Source organism: Ursus arctos, unplaced genomic scaffold (assembly GCF_023065955.2).
Source record: "Ursus arctos isolate Adak ecotype North America unplaced genomic scaffold, UrsArc2.0 scaffold_18, whole genome shotgun sequence".
Classification (NCBI taxonomy): Eukaryota; Metazoa; Chordata; class Mammalia; order Carnivora; family Ursidae; genus Ursus; species Ursus arctos.
The window spans coordinates 60441113-60461238 of NW_026622852.1; the positions used below are offsets into that span (position 1 = coordinate 60441113).

Sequence of the window (20126 nt, forward strand, 5' to 3'; positions counted from 1 at the left end):
CTAACCTCTCCATGTCGTCCTCAGTCACCTTTATAAATTAAGACCAGACGCCAACCAGAACCAAACCCCCAACTTGGATGTCCTTACTTGCTCTGTGCACCTCATTCCCCCCCAACCCACAAACCCCGCTCTGAGGCCAGAGCCCCACAAAGCCGTGAGCAGGGGCCCAAGGTCCCAATGTCGTCCTGCTCCCGCAGCACCACAGGAACCTGGTGCTGAGCTCCCGGGAGGGCAGAGGCCCCTCACCTCAGCCCACTGCTTGGCCCGGATCCGTATCTGGCTGTAGTTCCGCTCCTCCGAGTACAGGGCGCCCATGAAGGCCCCGATGGACGTCCCTCCAACCATGTCCACAGGGATGCCACACTCCGTCAGGGCCCGGATGATGCCGACCTGGGCACAGCCTCTACACCAACCAGGAGCACACAGCAGAGGTAAAGCACCGTCTCCAGGGACAGGAACCTGCCATGCGCTGGCAAAGGCGCCAGAGATGGTCCTCCCAAGCCACCCCCTCCTCCTCAGTGCCTGCCTCTTGCACAATCACAGGAAACGGGCAAAGACACAACCCCGTGGACACTACTGGGACACGAAGCTGAAGAGGCTTTGCACAGACTCAGGAGGGTGGGAGACACACCGAGCCCCACCAGAAGGGGGTTCTGATAAATGCCCGAAAGGCAACACCACAGGGGGCTGGGGAGGGGACATGGACGAGCCCCCACAGGGACAGGAAAGCCAGCGTGTGGCTGAAGCCATCGCTCTGAGCCTCACACCACTGTTCCTGTTTCTCATCTACGATCCCCCAAAGTCGCCAGTCCCAGGGAACAGGCCACATGACCACGGCCAGGAGGAAACAAGCAACAGAGGTGGGCCCAGAGGGAGCCCGGCAACACAGACAGGACACAGGCTCCAAACAACCGTGCCCAGCAAGTCCCAGGGGCCAAAGGGGTTAGCAGCCTGCATGCCTGATGGGTCAACGAGTACGCAAAGTGCTACATACACGTGCCAGGGACGTGGCTTGGCTCGGAAAGGAAGGGAATTCTGACACAGGCCACCACGTGGACCAATGTGAGCCCCTTCCGCTGAGTGAAAGATGCCAGAAGGACAAGGACTCCCCTCACTTGAGGGCCTGGGAGGGATCGAGCTCATGGACACAGTGGAGAACAGGGGCTGGGGCCAGGGGTGGTGGGACTGGGCAGAGGTTCAGTTTGGGAAGATGGAACGTTCTGGTGATGAACAGTGATGTTGGCACAACACCATGAATGTACTTAATGGTACCAAATTTTACAGTCGACAATATTCAAAATGGTAAATTTTATGGCATGCATATTTTAATACTACTAAAAAAAGTATTTAGTATCACCACAAAAAATTGAATACTCAGGCATAAACCTAAAAAACATTTCCAGAAATTAAAGACAAGACTGATAATTTGGCACAGAACTGAAAAACTGTAAGACAGGGCCAAACAGCAACTTTAGAAGCGGAGATACGGCGTCTGACATGAAGAATGCAATCGGCGGGGTAGGCAGTGGGCCAGGCACACTGAAGAGAGCCCCCTGAACACAGGGTAGAAAAGGGTGCTCACTGAGGATGGTGGCCGTGAAGACCACGCCCCAGAACGGACGTCCAGGCACCTAGAGAACGTGTGGGAGTCGGCAGAGGAGCCCAGAAAGAGAAGAAGGGGATGGGGCAGAAGCCACATCTGGAAAGACAGACAGTGGTCTTCGACTTCAAGCCTCAGATTAAAGGAGCACCGTGAACCCCAACTCCCACGTTGCTGGAAACCCAAGGCAGAAAGAAAGTTCCAAGCAGCCTGAGAACAGAAGGCAAACTGCGGGCACAGGTGCAGTGCAGGTGGGCTGCCTCTCTGTCCTCTGAGGTCACGACACAACACCCACCACCCGTAACTTAGGACAAGAACAGCTTAAATCAAACAGGTCAAATTATGGAAATAATACAGATAAGAGCAGAAATTCAGGAACCGAAAACACACCGGAGCGAGGACCAGCTCGGAGGGAGGGGTGTCAGGAGTGAGAAAGGGCAGATCTGCAGAGATGCTCCGGTTAAAACAGTGAGAAGTAGGTGTGAACCTCACGCCTGAGTAGGAGAAATTCAGATAAAATGGACATGTTCCTAGAACAGCAACACTTGCCAAACCTGATACGAGAAAATCTGAATCGTACTATAACCATCAACATAACTGAGCCTTTAACTTTTAAATCTCCACAAAGAAAATTTTATGTCCAGATGGTTTTACTAGTGAACGCTACTGAACACATATAGGGAAGAGTAGCACAGCTCTTACATAAAAATTTCAGAAAATAGGAAAAGAAGAAGCACTTTCCAACTCAATTTTGAAGCAAGCGAACAAACCTACACGCATTTCAAGAAAGGACAAGTGCACTCAGATTCAAGGGGGTCCAGTAATATGTAAACCGAACAGCACACTGTGGGAAAATGGGTCTATCCTGAGAATACAATGTTTGTTTTTATTTAAAAATCAGTGTGATTCACCACCTGAACAGATACACAAAAGCCACCACTCAAGACGCACCCTCAGCGAGCTACGGATACAGGGGCACCTCCTCGACCTGACAGACGGGAACACCTGCAGCCAAGCTCACACTCAATGACAAGAGCAAACGCGTTCCCTCCCACAGCAATTAGGCAAGAAGAAGAAACAAAAGACATAAACATATTTTGGAAAGAAAGAGAAAAATTGCCTTTATTCCCAAAAGACATAACTTGTATACAGGAAATGCAAAAAAACAAAACAAAACAAAACAAAAAAACCGGTAAAAAGTTACTAGTATGAGTGAATTTAGCAAGGTTGTAAGATACAGTATCAAGGTACAAATATCAATCGTGTTTCTATGTATTGGCAGCGACACTTTGAAACTGAAATGTAAAAGATGACATTTACAACAGGAAAAAAAAATCCTATGAGATACTTAGCTGATTTTAAAGAATTTATATGGCAGCACAAAGCACCTAAAGGAGCCAAAGACAATTCTGGAAAGAAAACAAACAAAACAGAAGGATGTGTAGAGTGTGAAGTCAAGATTTGCCACAAGGCAGCTGAGGCAGCATGGTGTGTCCTGAAGGACACACATGACAGAGCCCCGTCACGGTCACAGCAGAGCCATGTGGGTGACAGCCACCCTGGCGACCTCATGGGAGGGAAAGTCTTCAGCCACAGGTGTGGCTACAAAACGGCCTCGACTGTCACAAGAAACATTAGGCGAGTCACAGACCTGAACGTACAAGCTAGACACACAGAACAAGACAGAATGCCTTTGTGACCTCGGGACACGCAAGGGTGCTCAGAACACCAGTAGCAGTAACCATAAAAATGGAAAATCACACTTCATCAAAACTAAAAACTGTTCATCAAAGAAATGCCATTGAGAGGAGCGCCTGGGTGGCTCAGTAGTTAAGCATCTGCCTTTGGCTCAGGGCGTGATCCCGGGGTCCTGGGATCGAGCCCCACATCGGGCTCCCTGTTCGGCGGGAAGCCTGCTTCTCCCTCTCTCACTCCCCCTGCTTGTGTTCCCTCTCTCACTGGCTGTCTCTCTCTGTCAAATAAATAAATAAAATCTTTAAAAAAAAAACTTAAGGAAAAAAAAGAAATATCATTGAGAAAATGAAAATCAAAAACTGAGAAAATTAGCAATAAATATATCTGGCAAAAAACTTGTGTTCAGACTATATAAATAATTCCTCTGAATCAATAATAAAAGGCAAACCACCAGTTAAACATGAGTAAGGAACGTAGGTGCTAGGAAACGAGACACAAATGGCCAGCAAGCATATGACATCATTAGTCCCCAGGGAGAGGCCTCCCGGCACAGGAATTACAATTCAAAATCCTGATAATACCAAGGGTCGGCAAAAATGCCTGAACGTTAGACGTCGTTGGTGGGGGGGGCGTAGAGTGTAAAATGAGCCCCATGAGCAGGTATGTGCCCAAGAGGAAAGAACAGCACACAGAGATTTGTGCAAAAACACTCACAGCCATTTCCCCCATAATAACTCAAGTGACCATGGCCAGGAGCGGGGTAAGCAGAGTGTGGCAGACGGTGGAACGCGCTCCGTGGTACCGCTGATGTGGCCTCACACGGCGGGCTGAGAGAGCAAAGCCAGACGCAAGCCCGCACGGAGCAGAAAAGCGAGGCAAGCGGGACACCTGCGTGAGTATTCTCAGAGAAAGTCAGCATCGCACTTGAGGAGCAAAGAGAGAAAACCATGGAAAAAGCACTCAGACATTCGAAATATGTTTTAAGGGTTTTTTAAAGACTTTATTTATTTGACAGAGAGAGAGCGCGCACAAACAGGGGCGGCAGGGAGAGGGAGAGGGAGAAGCAGGCTCCCCGATGGGCAGAGAGCCCACCGTGGGGCTCGATCCCAGGACTCTGGGATCATGACCTGAGCTGAAGGAAGACACTTCACTGACTGAGCCACCCAGGCGCCCCAGACATTAGAAATATTTTAGAAGATCTATTTGAGAAAAATCACCTGGAAAGCAGAACAAAAAGACAAAGATGGAAAATGAGGGCGAGGAAAGACAGGAGAGCTTGGGAGCCCATCTCAGATGCCTGACCGGGCGTCAGAAGCCCCACGAACAGAGGACAGAGCCCAGGGTGGGGGAACATCATAGAACATTCCCCAGGGCTGAAGTTCATGATTTCCAAATTTGGAAGGGCCCCTGGGGCCCCCCTCAGTGCAGTCGTTGGATGGACTGCTCCCAAGACACGTGGCCAAGTCCCTGCAGGGACAGGAACTAAGAGACCCTCCCACAGCTTCCAGAGGGAAAACAGGCCTCAGGAATGAAGCAGCACCGGGCATCACAGGGACACTGGAAGCTCGAAAGACAATGGCAGCATCCCTTAGAAATTCTCAGGGAAAATTACTTCCAGCTTGGATTCCACACCCAAATCATCACCGAGGACATTTTCTGGCTACGCAGGGTCTTAAAACTTTTGCTTCCCAAACATCTTCTCTTAAGGAAATGTGTAAAGCAGGAACGCTACCCAAATCAGGAATGTGTCAGGAAAGAGGGAGGCGTGGAATCCAGAAAATGAGCTTAATGCAGGAGGGACAAAGGCAGGTCCCCGGATGACAGTGAAGGGAAACTCCAAGACCACGTCCCAGCAGCCGGACTGGAAAGGAACCAGCAGAGCCCAGAGGTGGTGGGAGGTGTGTGTGTGGGGGGGACTCTCACACACGGTGAAGCAGAGGCTGCTCGGGACGGTGGCGAGCACACCGACAGGAGGCGGACGCTCCAGGGGTGGTCCGGGCACCGATCTGCGACACCCAGGAAACAGCGAACGGCAGCTACGAGGAAGGGCACCCAGCTACACCTGTGCAGTGAGGCACGACCTTGTGCCGAAGGAGCGCCACACCGTCAGAGTAAGAGATGCAGGGACGAGCTGCGGGACCAGCGCGGGAACCATACTGGGACCGTGAGTGGGGAGGAGGGAGATGGACTGAGAGACAGAAGATAGAGGATGGATGGATGGGCGGACGGACGGACGACAGATGGTAAGTAGATGAAGGATGGATGGACAGATAAACTGAAAAAACCAAACAAGTGGAACAGGAACGCCACTGGGAAATGCAGATGCAGGTGACGGTCCTGGGGCACCTGTGGACTTGGGGTCGGGCAAGACGGGCAGAGGACTGCCTGAGCAGACGGCCACGTGGCTTGTAAACTCAGTGTTATTTTGACTAAAACTAAATTTTCATTGAACATGCTTTGAGCACGCCTGCAAACCAGGTCCGAGTGGGGCCACCTGACTGTCCTAGCCCCACAGCAGCAGCCTGGCTCTCGCCTTCAGTGTAGCGACATTAGGCTGATCATCTGGTTCTCTAGGCCCACTGGCTCAGCTTCCAAGCACAAGCACAAGAGGAGGGTCACATCAGACAGGTGAGCACAGAGCACTTGCTGCGTCGCCAGGCCAGGCCACGTCCGGGAGTGAGCCGGGGTGGGGGCTGTGTGTCCACCCTCTGTCCTGTCCTAAGGGCCTCGGGCAAGACTCCAGGCCTCCGAGGCTTCCAGGTGGGTAAGTGCAGAGAGTGGGCTCCGACATGCTCCTCTACACTATCCTGGTCCTTTCTAGACAAGAAGGTCTGGGTCCTCCTTGGCCTCCAGGCTGGACCACATCTCTGACCATAATTGGCCAGGAGTGAGCACAGGTCTGGCTCCACAAGCAGGAGATACCTTGGAGGGTGCCCCCTGCCCCCATGCCACGGCACTCCCAAGGGGCTTCAGTTCTTCCGACCTCCTCCCTCCTCCAGCTCACTTTGAAAATGATGTTCTCGGGACACTGGAGCTGCTGAGCCAGGAACCTGCTCCTGGGCCCTGGGGAGAGGCCAGCACCAGCAGCAGGGCCAAGGGTAGAGAGGGCGGTGGTCATGCAAAGTGCTCAGGAGGCCCTGCCCAGGGATGGCCCTGAGTGCCTCACTCGGCCAGAGGGGGGCGTGAGGGACTGTACCCCACAGGGCACCCCCAGCCCAGGACCCAGCCCGGGTGCCTCTTGCCCTTCCTCCCTCCCTCCGAGGGGCAGGGGTCCAGCACAGATGTGGCAGGCACTGCTCTGCCTTTCCACGAGCATCTGGTTCGCCAGCAGAAGGCCTGGGCCTCATCACCCCTCACGGTGGCCCCAGGCTCCACTTCTGCTCAGGTACAAATTCCTCTTTAAGTTCAGGAGAACGGTGGCAAAGGCCAGAGTGACAAACACAGGGTAGCAGTCATTTAAGGAACTCAGAGCCCACAGAACTCAAGAACGCTGCACTAGGTTTGCAAGCAGAAGAGGCCAGCACTCTGTCAAGTGTGTATTAAAATGGAAAGAAACTCACCCGGAGCCCAGTGGAAAAACTGGCAAAGGATAAGAACAGAGTTTTCAGAGGAGGCACGAATGGCCAACAGACAAGCAGACACTTCTGGCAAAGACTATTAGAACAAGCCACAAATCTTCGACTGCACTGGTAACCATCAAAACCTGGGACAGCCTATGGGGAGCACTACTTAGCAAGGTGCACCCAGGTGCAGAAAAATGCTTGGTCATGCGTGGGGCCGATCTATGGGGACTGCTCCTAGGACAAGCTCAGAGGCCTCTTCATCAGCTCACATGTGCGCAGACACACACACACACACACACACACACTAGCAGCTGCAAGTGGGGTGGGGTGGGGACTCACCTTGCCCCACCTCCCCCAAGCACCAGGGCAATGGCGTTGCCCGTCAGCACCCGAGCCAGGCGGGAGAAGTCTGAGTGCCGGTCTGGGGGCCTCTGGAAGACTCGCTGGTACATTTCCACCTGAGAGAGAGGGCCAGCAGACAGGAAGGGCTCGGCCAAGTCCCACACACTGTGGCCTAAGCAGGGTGGTTTCCTCTACTCCGGACCCAAAGCCCTCTCCAGGGCACAGCAGGGTCTGTCTGATACTGACCCTGGCAGCACCATGGTGCCCAGGCTTGCCTGGAAGGAAGCCCTTACAGGGCACGTGGGTGAGGGAGCAGTGTGGGCAGCTGGGCTACATACCCACAGGCCTAGCAGGAGACCACAGAGCCCCCCACAGAGCCCCCAGAGTGGACGCTGCTCCAGGGCATGGGCTGTCAGGACACTGTCCACTGAGCCGTGGGGCCAGGCAGGCTGTGGCATGTGGGTAGCCTCTGGGGCGCCCAGCCCCCAAGCCCCCGGGGCGGAGGCTCTGTAACCTCCCCCCTTGGCTCCCTGTGGAGGTACGTGTGTGCCAGCATGTCTCTGTCAGGCTACATGCCTCCCCTCTGCGACCCCAAAGACGGGCACCTGCTGATGGACGGGGGCTACATCAATCTCCCAGGTCCTGCTCCCAAAGACCAAAGCTCAAGCAAATGCGAGCTTACAAATGGGAGCTTACAGAGAGGCAAGGCACCCTCATCAGCTCCCCAAGGAGCTCAGACTACAGAGGGAATGGGAAGGAAATGCACTACTCAATCACACAGCAAGTCAGGAGGGCTGTGTTCTGAAGGCCAGGAGCTTCCACAGGCCCGGCCCACCACGCAGACCTCACCAGCTTGGGCATGCTTCTCCTGGAGAAGACGCGGCGAGGGCAGCAGAGGTGCAGGTGGCCAGAGCACCAGCTCCGCATGTTCAGCCACTCGACGGTGCGGGAGGGCGCCGGCCCGTCCTCCCGGTGCAGGAGCACCAGCTGCTTCTGGGCGCGCACGGCCGTGCTCTCCAGCATCCGCTCCAGCTGCAGGAGAGCAGAAGAGCTGCAGGCCAGAGGCGGCTGTCACAGAGGCCCCACTGACCTGCCCCACACAGGCAGGAGGGTCAAGGGCAGGGCCTTGGCGGGTGGCAGCCCGGTTCTGTGGGCTGGCTCAGCGGTGGCGTGCTCTGCCCTGTGGCTGTCGAAGCTGTGACCCCGGGTCTGCCTGGCCATGAGCCGGCTTCACGCCGGGCTGGGTAAGAGTGGCTGCAGGGAGCTGTGGGAGTGTACAGGAGGGGAGGGGCCTCCCCCGTCTGCTCTGACAGCACCTCCTGGGCACACGCTGCGACCTTCGCAGTGATGCATCTGCAAACACTCTCCTCTGCACCTCTCCTTGCAGGAGAGGAACTTGCTCCAGAGGCGGGTGATCTTTAGCTGCCCCAGGGTCAGAGAGGAAGGAGGTAGGGAACGTAATGTACACGGAAGGAATGGCCAGCCTACACTTCATACCCTTGAAGCTGGAAACAAAGTGGGCCGACGATGTAACTTCACAGCTGAGAACAGACAGATGGTGGGGCACTCACAAATAGGGAACTAAACAGTCATAAAAATGAGTGAAACAATATGGATAAAGCTTAAACACCTAAGTGTTGAGGAAAAAAGGACATTTCAAAGTGAGATAAAATAGGACACTATTTTTATCAAATTTAGACCTAAAAACAGTGCGTATACATTCACAGTAAAACAGGAAAGACTCAACTTCACAAGAGGCCCCCTGGGGGCCACGTCAGGGCACCTGCCCTGCTTTGTGCTAAAACCACCAGAGGTGAATACAGCAAAATGTTTCCAAAACACGCAGGGCAGGTATCTGGGTACTGCCTTTTATTATGTCTTTTCCTGAGTTCTTGAAATATTTTATTCAAAGGAAAAGACAGAGAAACAGAGGGGCATAAAGAGAGTGGGCCCTGACCAGGACCCGCCCAGCCTGCAGCCCTGCCACCACCACCCTCATGCCTGCCTCACCCTCCCACTGCCAGCCGCGCGCACAGAGGCCCCGCCCCCCCCCCCAGGCCCACCCGCAGGCCTGCAGCTCACCTCGCCCACCGTGGGTTCCTGCTCACCCAGGCCCACAATGAGGACGCAGTCAGCTTGCCGGACGCAGCGCTGGGTCCAAGGCGTGAGCGTGCTGTCCGCCTGGTAGAGCACAATCCGGTGGATGTCCTCCTGCTGCCCCAGCCAGCTGGACAGCCGGTACTCATGGATACTGGAAGACACGCACGTGAGGGGCACAGATGCTAGAGCACGCACAGACATGGGGGTGTGCAGGCACCGGGGCCGCGGACGGGGGTTGGGGGGCACAAACACCAGGTGTGCACGAAGACACGGAAGGTGCAGTGCAAGGCTGTGCGTGCACCGGCTGCAAGCAGGGAGCTGGGGCTGGCCAGGCTGCTCCCCACACAGAGGCTGGTGTACCTGTCCAGAGCAGCGGAGCCAAGGCGCTGCTTTATGTTGTCACTGGTCAGCAGCAGGATGGGGCCTGAAAACACAAACACGAACTACTGAAAACTGTCCTGGCAGCCCACCTCCCGGGACCTGCAGCCCCAGGGCCTGCAGACAAGAGCTCAACAGGTGGTGGTGGGGTTCTCTGAACCTCAGTCTTCTTGTCTGCACAGGAAGGATTCAAATTTTTGCCACACTGAGACTGTGTGTGTGTGTGTGTGTGTGTGTGTGTGTGTGTGTTGGGGGCAGGGGAAGCTTGTAAAACGCAAGATAATACAGAATTCCCCAAGCCCAGATGAGCAAGGCTGGCTGGATTCAATACGTGTATTGGTGTATTCACCCATGTGGACACGCACATCCTTTCCCATCTTGTGTCTCTGACATCAGCGTGCATCTTTCCTCTATGATGTCTCCATGGACACAGGCGTCGGGGCCTGCCCAACCAGGAGCGCCAGCATCAGAATCCACAGAAAGGTCACCAGGGGCTCACCCACAAGCCTGGGCTGGAGAATGCCTACAGGTCCTGTGGGCTTTCTTCTTATTCCTGCACTTGTGCAGAGCTCTCCGAGAGCTTCGGTTAGAAGGTGAGACCTAAGAAATCACTGCATTGTATTCTAACTGGCAGCATCTGCTTTCCTAGAGGCACACAAAATAGGGGTGTGTCCTACGATGATGGTGCCCCAGCTGAGATGTGGCTATCTGGTCTGACCAGTGCGCACACACAGGTGCCTCGGACTTCAGTGGCAGGGAAGCAACTCCTCTCAGGAGCTTGGGGTGAGGGGGCTCATCCCATCGGGGGCCTGCACTCCTGGCTACAAGCTCTAGTTGGTCATCTGCAGGGGTCCTACAGAGGGAGGGAGACCTCTTAGGGCTGGGCTGCATAGTGGGCCTGCAAGGGCAGGCCCTGCCCGGCACTGCAGTGATGTGTCTTGACCACCTCTCTTGGAGGCTGTACAGGACGCGATAGGACCAACAGACTGTGCCTGGCTGCAGGAACACTGAGGAGCCCAGCCCTTAGGCCCTCCAGGGACCCCAGGCTGGGCTCTACCTGCCCACTGGTGCATGTCTCCCGTGTAGACACCCCTGCCTAGACTCAGGGGGGCTCTGAAGGGGACCTCAGGGAAGTGCGGAGCCCTCAAAGGTAGTACTCTGGGCTCCTGGGCTCCTGTAGCACGGGCTGCAGCTCCTAGCAGGGGTCTGCTGAAGGCCAGGCAGTAGGCAGGTCCAGGGCCCAGAGGAGAGACAGGATGGCTCACCCACACTTGAGTCTGTGGCTCTGTGGGGCAGAGCTGAAGTGGACATCCAGCCAGGCTGCTGCTCCAGCCTGTTCTGGCCTGGCTGCCAGACAGCCTCCTTCCCAAACACTGGAAGCTGAGGAAAAGGAACAGCTCCTCCAAGTGCCAGAAGAGAATGGCTATCAGCCTAGAATCTTCCTCCAGAAGGGAGAGCAACCTACACGGGCATGGGCACCTAACTTTCGGCAAGTATGTCAGCATGGCAGTGGGCCAAGTTCGGTCTCTGAAAAGGAGGGTCTGGTTCGCTGAAGAACCCTACAGACAAAACGAATCTTGACTCCTACCTGCCATCATCACCAGAAGCAATCCCAAATGGACTGTAAACTGAAAAGGAAAGGTAACACTGCAAAGCGTTTAAAAGAACGTCTTCCTGCTCGGGGACAGCATGCAATTCCTTCAGGAAAATACAAAAGCAGTAACAATGTAAGAAAAAAATTGATAAACTGCCCTGAATTAGAATTAAGAACTTCTGTTTTCAAAAGACATCATTAAAAGAATAAAAAATCAAACCACAGAGAGAGAAAGATATGTGCAGTCTTGGCACCCAAACAAGGGACTGTGTCTGGGTCACATAAAGAATCACGCCCACCACCAAGGAGAAGACGGCAACCCAAGAGAAAGCTGCTGGGCAACCCAGCAGGCACTTACAGAGAGGGCATCCCGATGGCCAATGAACAAATTATCTTCTTAGCCACTGGGAGATGCAGACTGAAGCCACAAGGAGAGGCTGCCACACATTCACTACCACACACAGAGACAAGACTAACCACCCAGAGAAGCGGACCCCCCGTGACTTCATCCAGGGGCGCCCGGTTGGCTCCGTCCATGGAGCGTGCCACGCTTGATCTCGGGGTCATGAGTTTGAGTCCCACGATGGGCAAAGAACTTACTTCAACAACAACAACAAGACCCAAGACATTCTCTAGGACAGACTCTATGTTAGGCCACAAAACCTGTCTTGATAACCCTTAAGACTGAAATCATACAAAGTTTTGTTTCTGGCCACAACGGTATGAAACCAGAAATCAGTAACAGGAGAACCAGAAGATTCACAAACGTGTGGAAACTAAACAACACCCTCCTGAACTACCTGCAGGTCAAGGAAGAAACCTGGAGACCAAGGGAAACACAAACACAGCATCCCAAACGCAGGGAGGGAGCAGTCGGTTGTGGAGGGAGGGGCCCAGAGCTACCAAAGTGCTTGGAGAAAGAGGAAAGATCTCAAATCAAGCACCTAGCTTGCTTTATTTATTTATTTAAATAATTTATAGACTTTATTTTTTAAAGCGTATTCAGGTCTATGGAAAAACTGAGCACAGAGCACACAGAGTTCCCATGTACGCCCTCCCTTCACCAGCCCGTTTCCCCGTTACCAACATCTGGCGTTAACGTGGCAGGTTGTCACAGTCCATGAGCCAATACTGACGCATGAGGACGACCTGGAGTCCAGCGTGCATACCAGGGTTCCTCACGCTGTACACGGTTCGGGTGTGGACAAACGTGGAACGACGCGTACTCACCACTGTGCTATCACACAGAGTATTTTCACTGCCCTAAAAATCCTCCATGCTCCCCCTTTCCATGCCTCCACCCCCCAACCCCTGGCTACCGCCAATCTTTTCACCGTGTCCATAGTTTTGCGTTTTCCCGAATGCCGGAGAGCTGGAATCACACAGCACGCAGTCTTTTCAGACTGACCTCTTTCACTTGGTAACACACATTTAAGGTTCCTCAGTGTCTTCGGTTTGCTAAGGCTTTGAGTTTTTTTGTGAAGGACCTAACTTTATACCTTGGGTAACTAGGAAAGGAATAGCAACTAAACCCAGAACAAACGGAAGGAAATAATCGAGATTAGAACAGAGATAAAAATGGAGAACAGAAAAACAATAGAGAAAATCAATGAAACCAAAAGTTCGTTCTTTGAAAGAATCAACAGAACTGACAAACCGTAACTAGATGAATAAAGAAAAAAAAAGAGAAGACTCAAATTATTAAAATCAGAAATGATAGTGGGACATTGATTTTACAGAAATAAAAAGGAGGGGCACCTGGCTGGCTCAGTCTGTGGAGCATGCAACTCTTGGTCTCAGGGTCGTGAGTTCGAGCCCTACGTGGGGTATAGGGAGTACTTAAAAATAAAATCTTAAACAAACAAACAAACAAAAAACCAACGATTAATGGGAAGAAACTTGCGCAGTATATTAAAGGCCACAGGTAAAAACCTGAGCGACACCACACTCAGGGGTGCGAGACTGAGAGTTCTCCCCTGAGATCAGGAACAAGGCGAAAACGGCTGCCTCACCACTTCTGTTCGACACTGGAAGTCCCAGCCAGAGCGCTCAGGCAAAAAGAAAAAAAAAAAAAAGATATAAAAGGTGTCAAAATTGGAAAGGAAAAAGTAACATCTCTACTTGCAGACAATATGATCTTATATGTAGAGAACCCCAAAAAGTCCACCAAAAACCATTACAACTAATAAATGAAGTTGCAGGATATAAAAATAACACACAAGTCAGTTATATTCCTTCACAGTGACAAGAAACCATCAGAAAAAAAGAGGTTAAGAAAAATAATTTTTAGTAGCATCAAGAAGAGCACAATACAAGGAATAAACTTAACCAAGGAGACAGAAGACTCGTACACTGAAAACCACAAAACGTTGCTGAAAGAGATGAAAGAAGATGTAAGTATGTGGAAACGTGTCCCGTGTTCATGGGTTGGAAGACTGAACATTGTGGAAGTGCCAGTACACCCAGGGCGAACCACAGAGTCAGCACGATCCCCGTCGAAATCCCAACGCCATTTTTTACAGATAGAGAAAAACCAATCCTGAAATTCATACGACCTCAGGGACCCTAAACAGCCAAAACAGTCTGCAGAAGGACAAAGCTGGAGGCCTCACGCTTCCTGACTTCAGAACCTACCACAAAGCTACAGCAATCAACACAGCACGGTACTGACCTGACGGTGGATGTATAGACCGTAGGAGAGGGGGGCCCAGAATCGAACCCTCGCCTGCGTAAAATAGTTCTCGGCAGGGTGCCAGGATCATTCGTGGAAGAGGGGTAGTTTCTCAATAAATGATAGTGGGAAAACGGAATATCCATAAGCAAAAAAAATAAACCTCTACTAAACTTCACACCTTTTATAAAAATTAGCCCCAAAACAGATCATTAAGTTAAATGTAGAACTTCAGGGGGCGCCTAGGGGGCTCAGTCGGTTGTGTCCGACTCTTGATTTCCACTCAAGTCATGATCTCAGGGTTGTGAGGTCGAACCGCACTGGGTGTGGAGCCTGATTGAGATTCTCTCTCTCCCTCTCCCTTTGTCCCTCTCCACCCACCACACGCACACATGTTCTCTCTCTCAAATAAATAAATCAATCTTAACATAAATAATGTAAAACTTCAGGCCTTTTTAAAAAACATAGGAGAAAATCTAGGCCCTAGGGCTAGGTGCAGACTTTTTAGAAGTGCTACTGAAAGCGTGTTCCATAAAAGGAAACCATGGACAAAGTGGACTTACACAATTTACAGCTCTGCCGTGAGAGCGGACGGGGCCTCAGACGGGCGGCTGCACCCCAGCCCGGCCCAGAGCCCGTGTCTGGAGGGTGCGAGGGGTACTCAAAACTCAACAGTAAGAAAACAAACAACTCAGTCAGAAAAAGAACAAAAGACAGGACGTCATGAACAGATATTTCGCCAGAGAGGATGCACAGATGGTGAAAAGTACAGGGAGAGACATTCGGCACGTGAACCAGTAGAAAAACGTCAGCTTGGAGCCATGACGGGCTCTCATGGCCCACCCATCAGAACAGCTGAAACGGGGCGCCTGGGTGCACCGTCGAGGAGCGCCCGACTCTCGATCTCGGCCCAGGTCACGACCTCAGGGCTGTGAGTTCAAGACCCTCACGGTGAGCCATGCGCGGTGTGGAGCCCACTTAAAAGAAAAACAACAGCAGAAATAAAAACCAGCGACCGCTCTGAGAGCTGTGAGGACGAGGAGGCGTGGGGCCGCGGCTGTGTGCCGGCGGGAGTGTGCAGGGGTGCGGCCGTCTAGAAGGGCTGCACATACACTGACCACACCCATCGCATTCCTAGACGTCGATCCAGAGAAAGGAAAACTTATGTGCGCACAAAATCCTTTACACAAAAAGTCACAGAGCCTCACTCATAAAACCCCAAAACTAGAAGAAACCCAAACACCCTTGAACAGGTGGGTGGCTAGAGAAACAAAGTGTGTCCAGACTATGGACACTATGTCCACAGTGAAAGGTACACATGACTGAGCTGGGTATCGTCTGCGCCAGGAACGCCTGTCTCCAGAGGTCATCTGTGCAGAACAAGACGACCCAAGAGGAGAACAGGCTCCGGCTGCCAGAGGAGAGCTGCAGAGGGCAGTGGGGGTCTGTAGCTGGTGGTGGTGGCAGGAACCTACCCGGGAGCCACCGTGGCGCAGGGTGCACATCGACACTGGTGACACCTGAAGGCCTACAGACCGCACCAATGCCCTTCCTGACCTTGACAGGGTGCTACCATTAGGTAACCCAGGGGAAGGGTCCATGACCCTCTCTTTACCGTTTCTGTGACTTCCTGTGAATCTGTAATTATTACAAAATAAAGTTTTTTAAAAAAGGGAATAAACTTTTATGAAAGCAACACATCTCTGCCGTAGGACTTGGAGATGCTGTGTGCTCTGGACAGAGTGAGTGACGCCAACAGGAGAGGAACGGGATCCCCACAACTGGAGTGTCCGTTATGAGACAGAGACCAAGACTGACAGGTCAGTGGGTGCCTTCTGTGTTTTGAGAATAAGTTTTAAGGACTTAGAGTAGTATCTTCCAATTTTATAAATTAATTTAATTTGGCATTTCATGCTTTCTATTATCAAATGTCTACATCAGGTAGAGAGCATTACCACGTGGTATTAAAACATACACTCTTCTCAGACACTGTTTCATGACAGTAACAGAACACTGACTGTATTTATTATTATGCCATTTTTTAAAAGACAACCCCTACAATTTTCAGTGTAACCACATTACAGGAAATGGATCGACTATTACTATGGTCGCTCACAGGTATATACAAACTTATAAATAAAGTATTAAGACTACAGAACACTTTGGGGCTCATGGGTGGCTCCGTCGGTTGAGTGTCTGACTCTTGGTTTTGGCTCAGGTCATGATCTCAAGATCGTGAAAGCGAGCCCCGCACTGGGTTCCACACTCACTGGGGAGTCTGCTTGAGATTCTCTCTCTCCCTCTACCCCTGCCCTAATAAATAAAACTTATTTAAAAAAAAAAAAGGAATACAGAACACTTTATGATTTTGGGAATTCCTAAGAGTTATCAGGAATTTCAATTTTTTGTTCTTGAATCCCAAAGTTTAATAGCTGTCAGGAATTTGGAAATACTACCCAAGCTCCCTGAACCCAACCGAGGGCATTTTCCACACTGTCAGCCAGCTCCTGCAGCCACTGCAGTGTCCCCATGAGATAGAAGCTCTCCAAGCCACAGGTGCAGGAAGACCCCAACCATCCTGGAGGGACAGCCAGGCGCCCACGAGACCGTGTTTGCCATCAAGACTGTCGGGAGACGCCAGGCGGATGCTCTCCTGCTCCCGTGGCAGCCCTCTCCCCAGCACCCACGAGCCTTAGCTGTGAAGGTAACACTAACTACACTTGCAGAAGAAAGCAGAAGGACCAGGAGAAGCAAGAGGAGGAGGGCTCCAGAGGACCCTGGCAGCCCTGGGCAGGACTTACCGATGGCACTGAGGGCATGCTTGAGCTCCAGGGCAAAGGCAGTGAGGGGCACGTCCTCCGACACAGGCATGATTGCCACCGTGGAGAGGTTGCTGGCGGGGTTCCCCGAGTCCCACTTGCTGCCTGCAGTGTGTAGCCCAAACTGGTGACCTGCAGAGCACAGGGTCGTGTGTCGGGCTAAGGGGCCAGGCTGGCATTGCACAGTCTCTGAGCATCTGTAATTGTTTCTCGACGGCACCAGGACACAGGGGCCTGGGAGAGAGGACGGGGCCCCAGGATTTGCTCCAGGCCTCCATGACCAAAGCGCCTCATGCCCACCCACTGGACCACCCTGCCTTTTCTGCTGAAGTGCCAGAGCCGAGAAACCTCGGAGGGTTAAAATGCTCTGCCAGGTGAGGCCCGCCTCCTACGTTGTTTCCACCACGTGCTCTAGAAACAGTCAGAGCGACCTGGGGGGGCAGCAGCCTGAACCTCTGAGCAACAAGCCAGTGCCGTGAGAGCCTGCTATCCCTGAGACCACAGGGTGTCCTCTAGATGTGGGGCCCAGGAAGCTCAGTGCCGCTCTGGCCCCGAGGCAGCAGGGTCAACCCACAAGGTCACCAGTCAGAGGGTCTGGGGCCCCGAGGCAGCAGGGTCAACCCACAAGGTCACCAGTCAGAGGGTCTGGGCCCCGAGGCAGCAGGGTCAACCCACAAGGTCACCAGTCAGAGGGTCTGGGCCCCGAGGCAGCAGGGTCAACCCACAAGGTCACCAGTCAGAGGGTCTGGGCCCCGAGGCAGCAGGGTCAACCCACAAGGTCACCAGTCAGAGGGTCTGGGGCCCCGAGGCAGCAGGGTCAACCCACAAGGTCACCAGTCAGAGGGTCTGGGCCCCGAGGCAGCAGGGTCAACCCACAAGGTCACCAGTCAGAGGGTCTGGGGCCCCCGAGGCAGCAGGGTCAACCCACAAGGTCACCAGTCAGAGGGTCTGGGCCCCGAGGCAGCAGGGTCAACCCACAAGGTCACCAGTCAGAGGGTCTGGGCCCCGAGGCAGCAGGGTCAACCCACAAGGTCACCAGTCAGAGGGTCTGGGCCCCGAGGCAGCAGGGTCAACCCACAAGGTCACCAGTCAGAGGGTCCTGGGGAGTTTATTTCCAACAATGGTCATTTCTTGGCTAGTAGCACTTCCTATTTTCATGGAGGTGGCCGGCGGCAGGGTAGCCTCACCCTCCTGCCAGCTACATCCCAGGCAGACTCTGGTCTCCTGCAGCCTGGACACACCGAGGGCTCTCTTCCGGCCTCCCTGACTGCCCGCTGCCCCGGCCTGCTCTCTGCTGCTTGCCTGGCCCAGCCAGCTGGCTGCCACAGCCCGACTCCCATGCAGACCCTCCCGACTGCTGAAGTGCGTAGCCAGGCGCGTGCACTGGCCACACCAGAAGGGCCCAGCTCCTCCAAGACAGCGTCCATTTCTGAGTGAGGCAGTGGCAGCTCCTGAGCAGTGCAGTGTGTGTCCCTGCACGGCCTGACCCAGAAACCACAGGGGACGTGGGACAGCAGAGAGAGGAGACAGCACAGAGCTGGTCCGGGGCAGGGAAGGAAAAGGCCGTGAGCTGGTCACTGGGTGCACACAGGGTGGCAGAGGGCCTCTCTGCACCAGTCTTCCCACAGCTTCTCCTCTGCGAAGCCCCTCCTCTCTGTGTTTTCAGAACCCTCCGTCTGAGGCGGAACCAAAGGGGACTCTCTTGCTAGCTTTGCATGGTTCTCTCTTAGCCTTCGCCAGAGGCACTGGGAAGTTCCGGTTCTGGCCAAGAGGGAGATGGGGCAGGCACACACCGCCTAACTGCTGCCAGCAGTTACCAGGAGGCTCAGAAGGGTGCAGAGAGGCGGGCAGACGGGCTGGGGCCTCCACCCCCGGGAAGCACTCCACCAATGCCACCAACACAGTGCTGCCCCTGCCCCTCCCCCGCCACAGTCAGGCAGGCTGCACACCCTCCCAGCCAGCTGCTGCCTCCAGGGATATTTCCCAGGGCACCCGGCACTAAGCAAGCACTTGCCTGAGGCTGCAGACACAGTGGGGTGGAGCCCCCCAACTCTCCACACCCTGCACCAGAGCGGGAAAATCACAGAGAGAAGAGGGCTGGAGAAGGAATTCTCTAAACCTGGCATGAAGTCCTGGGCTCACCTCTGCGTGGCCCAGCATGAAACCAGCCAGAATCGCATAGTATATAGTACGAATGCCAGCCAGCCTCCACACAGGCTCTGGGGAGCGCACAGTAGGGCAGGCCAGAGTAATACTGCAAAGGCCTTGAGAACTGAACTAACGTTCAAACATAGTCAGGGCCAGGACATGCTCTGGGAATATGAGCACACCAACAGTCTGTTAAAACAGAAGATTTAAAAGAGAACCAGAGTCTCATGACATCATGCCTGATACACAGGACAGAATCCAAAATTACCAGCCACACCAAAAGCCAGGAAAATCTCACCTAGAACAACGGACAAAAGTGACAGCATGTCACAGAATGTGGAGTCACCCGACAGGGTAAGCAGTGCGGCAGCAATCATGACCAGCAACGCAAACGCACAAACACGAGGAAGACAGAGGCCAGAGCCAGCGACCCTGAAGACAGGTCACAGGAAACTATTCCATCTGAACGCTGGAGGAAGGGAAAAACCAGCAGTGCCCCAAAGACCTTGGAAACAATAACGAAGGTCTAGCATTTGTGTCACTGGATTTCTGGAAGAGGATAAAGAGGACAGAGCTGAAAGAATATTTGAAGAAATAAAGGCTGAAAACTTCCCAAGTTTGGTAAAAGACATAAATCTATAGATCCTACAAGATAAGCATTTAGTCTCTAAAAACTAGGGACAACGACAAAGTCTTGAACGCAGCCAGAGAGAAAGGATGGGAAACGGACTTGGGAACAGCCACATCCAGGCTTCTCATCAGAAGCCATGGAGGCTGGAGGCGGCCGGTTCCCAGGTGCCGCGGTGAAGGGGCCGCTGGCAGAGCGGTGCATCCGGCGAACGGATCTTGGGGATGGAGGTGAAACAAAGACAGTCTCAGATGAAGGGAATTCGGAGAGCATGTAGCAGCAGACCTGCCCCGAAGGGACCACTGTGAAAGGTGCTTCTTCGGATGGAAGGGCAGGGCTGAAGAACAGCAGAGCGGAACGTACTCTAGACAGTTCTCCTCTCGCGCTTCCAGCATGGCTGCTGGCTGAAAGCACAAGTTCCTGTGCCGCGTGAGGGGTTCACTGAGCACAACCACAGCGTACGGGGGGCCACTCGGGGTGATGGGGCCGGTTGAGGAATGGGAGCTGCGATCCCACGGCAGCTACGGAAAGAACCGTCTGAAGATGAACACCGGAACTACGACCAAAATATAGGAACGGAATACTCAG

At 53.3% G+C, this 20126-nt stretch overlaps 1 protein-coding gene across 1 annotated transcript in view; it reads right to left on the reverse strand.

The window, feature by feature from the left end:
- Positions 1-20126, reverse strand: part of PNPLA7 (patatin like phospholipase domain containing 7) — a 68149-nt gene that overhangs the window by 5446 nt on the left and 42577 nt on the right. Inside the window, 6 exon segments of the mRNA XM_044380547.3 lie at positions 247-403; positions 7198-7316; positions 8050-8232; positions 9283-9451; positions 9661-9724; positions 16745-16894. Coding sequence (XP_044236482.1) covers positions 247-403; positions 7198-7316; positions 8050-8232; positions 9283-9451; positions 9661-9724; positions 16745-16894 — 842 coding nt within the window.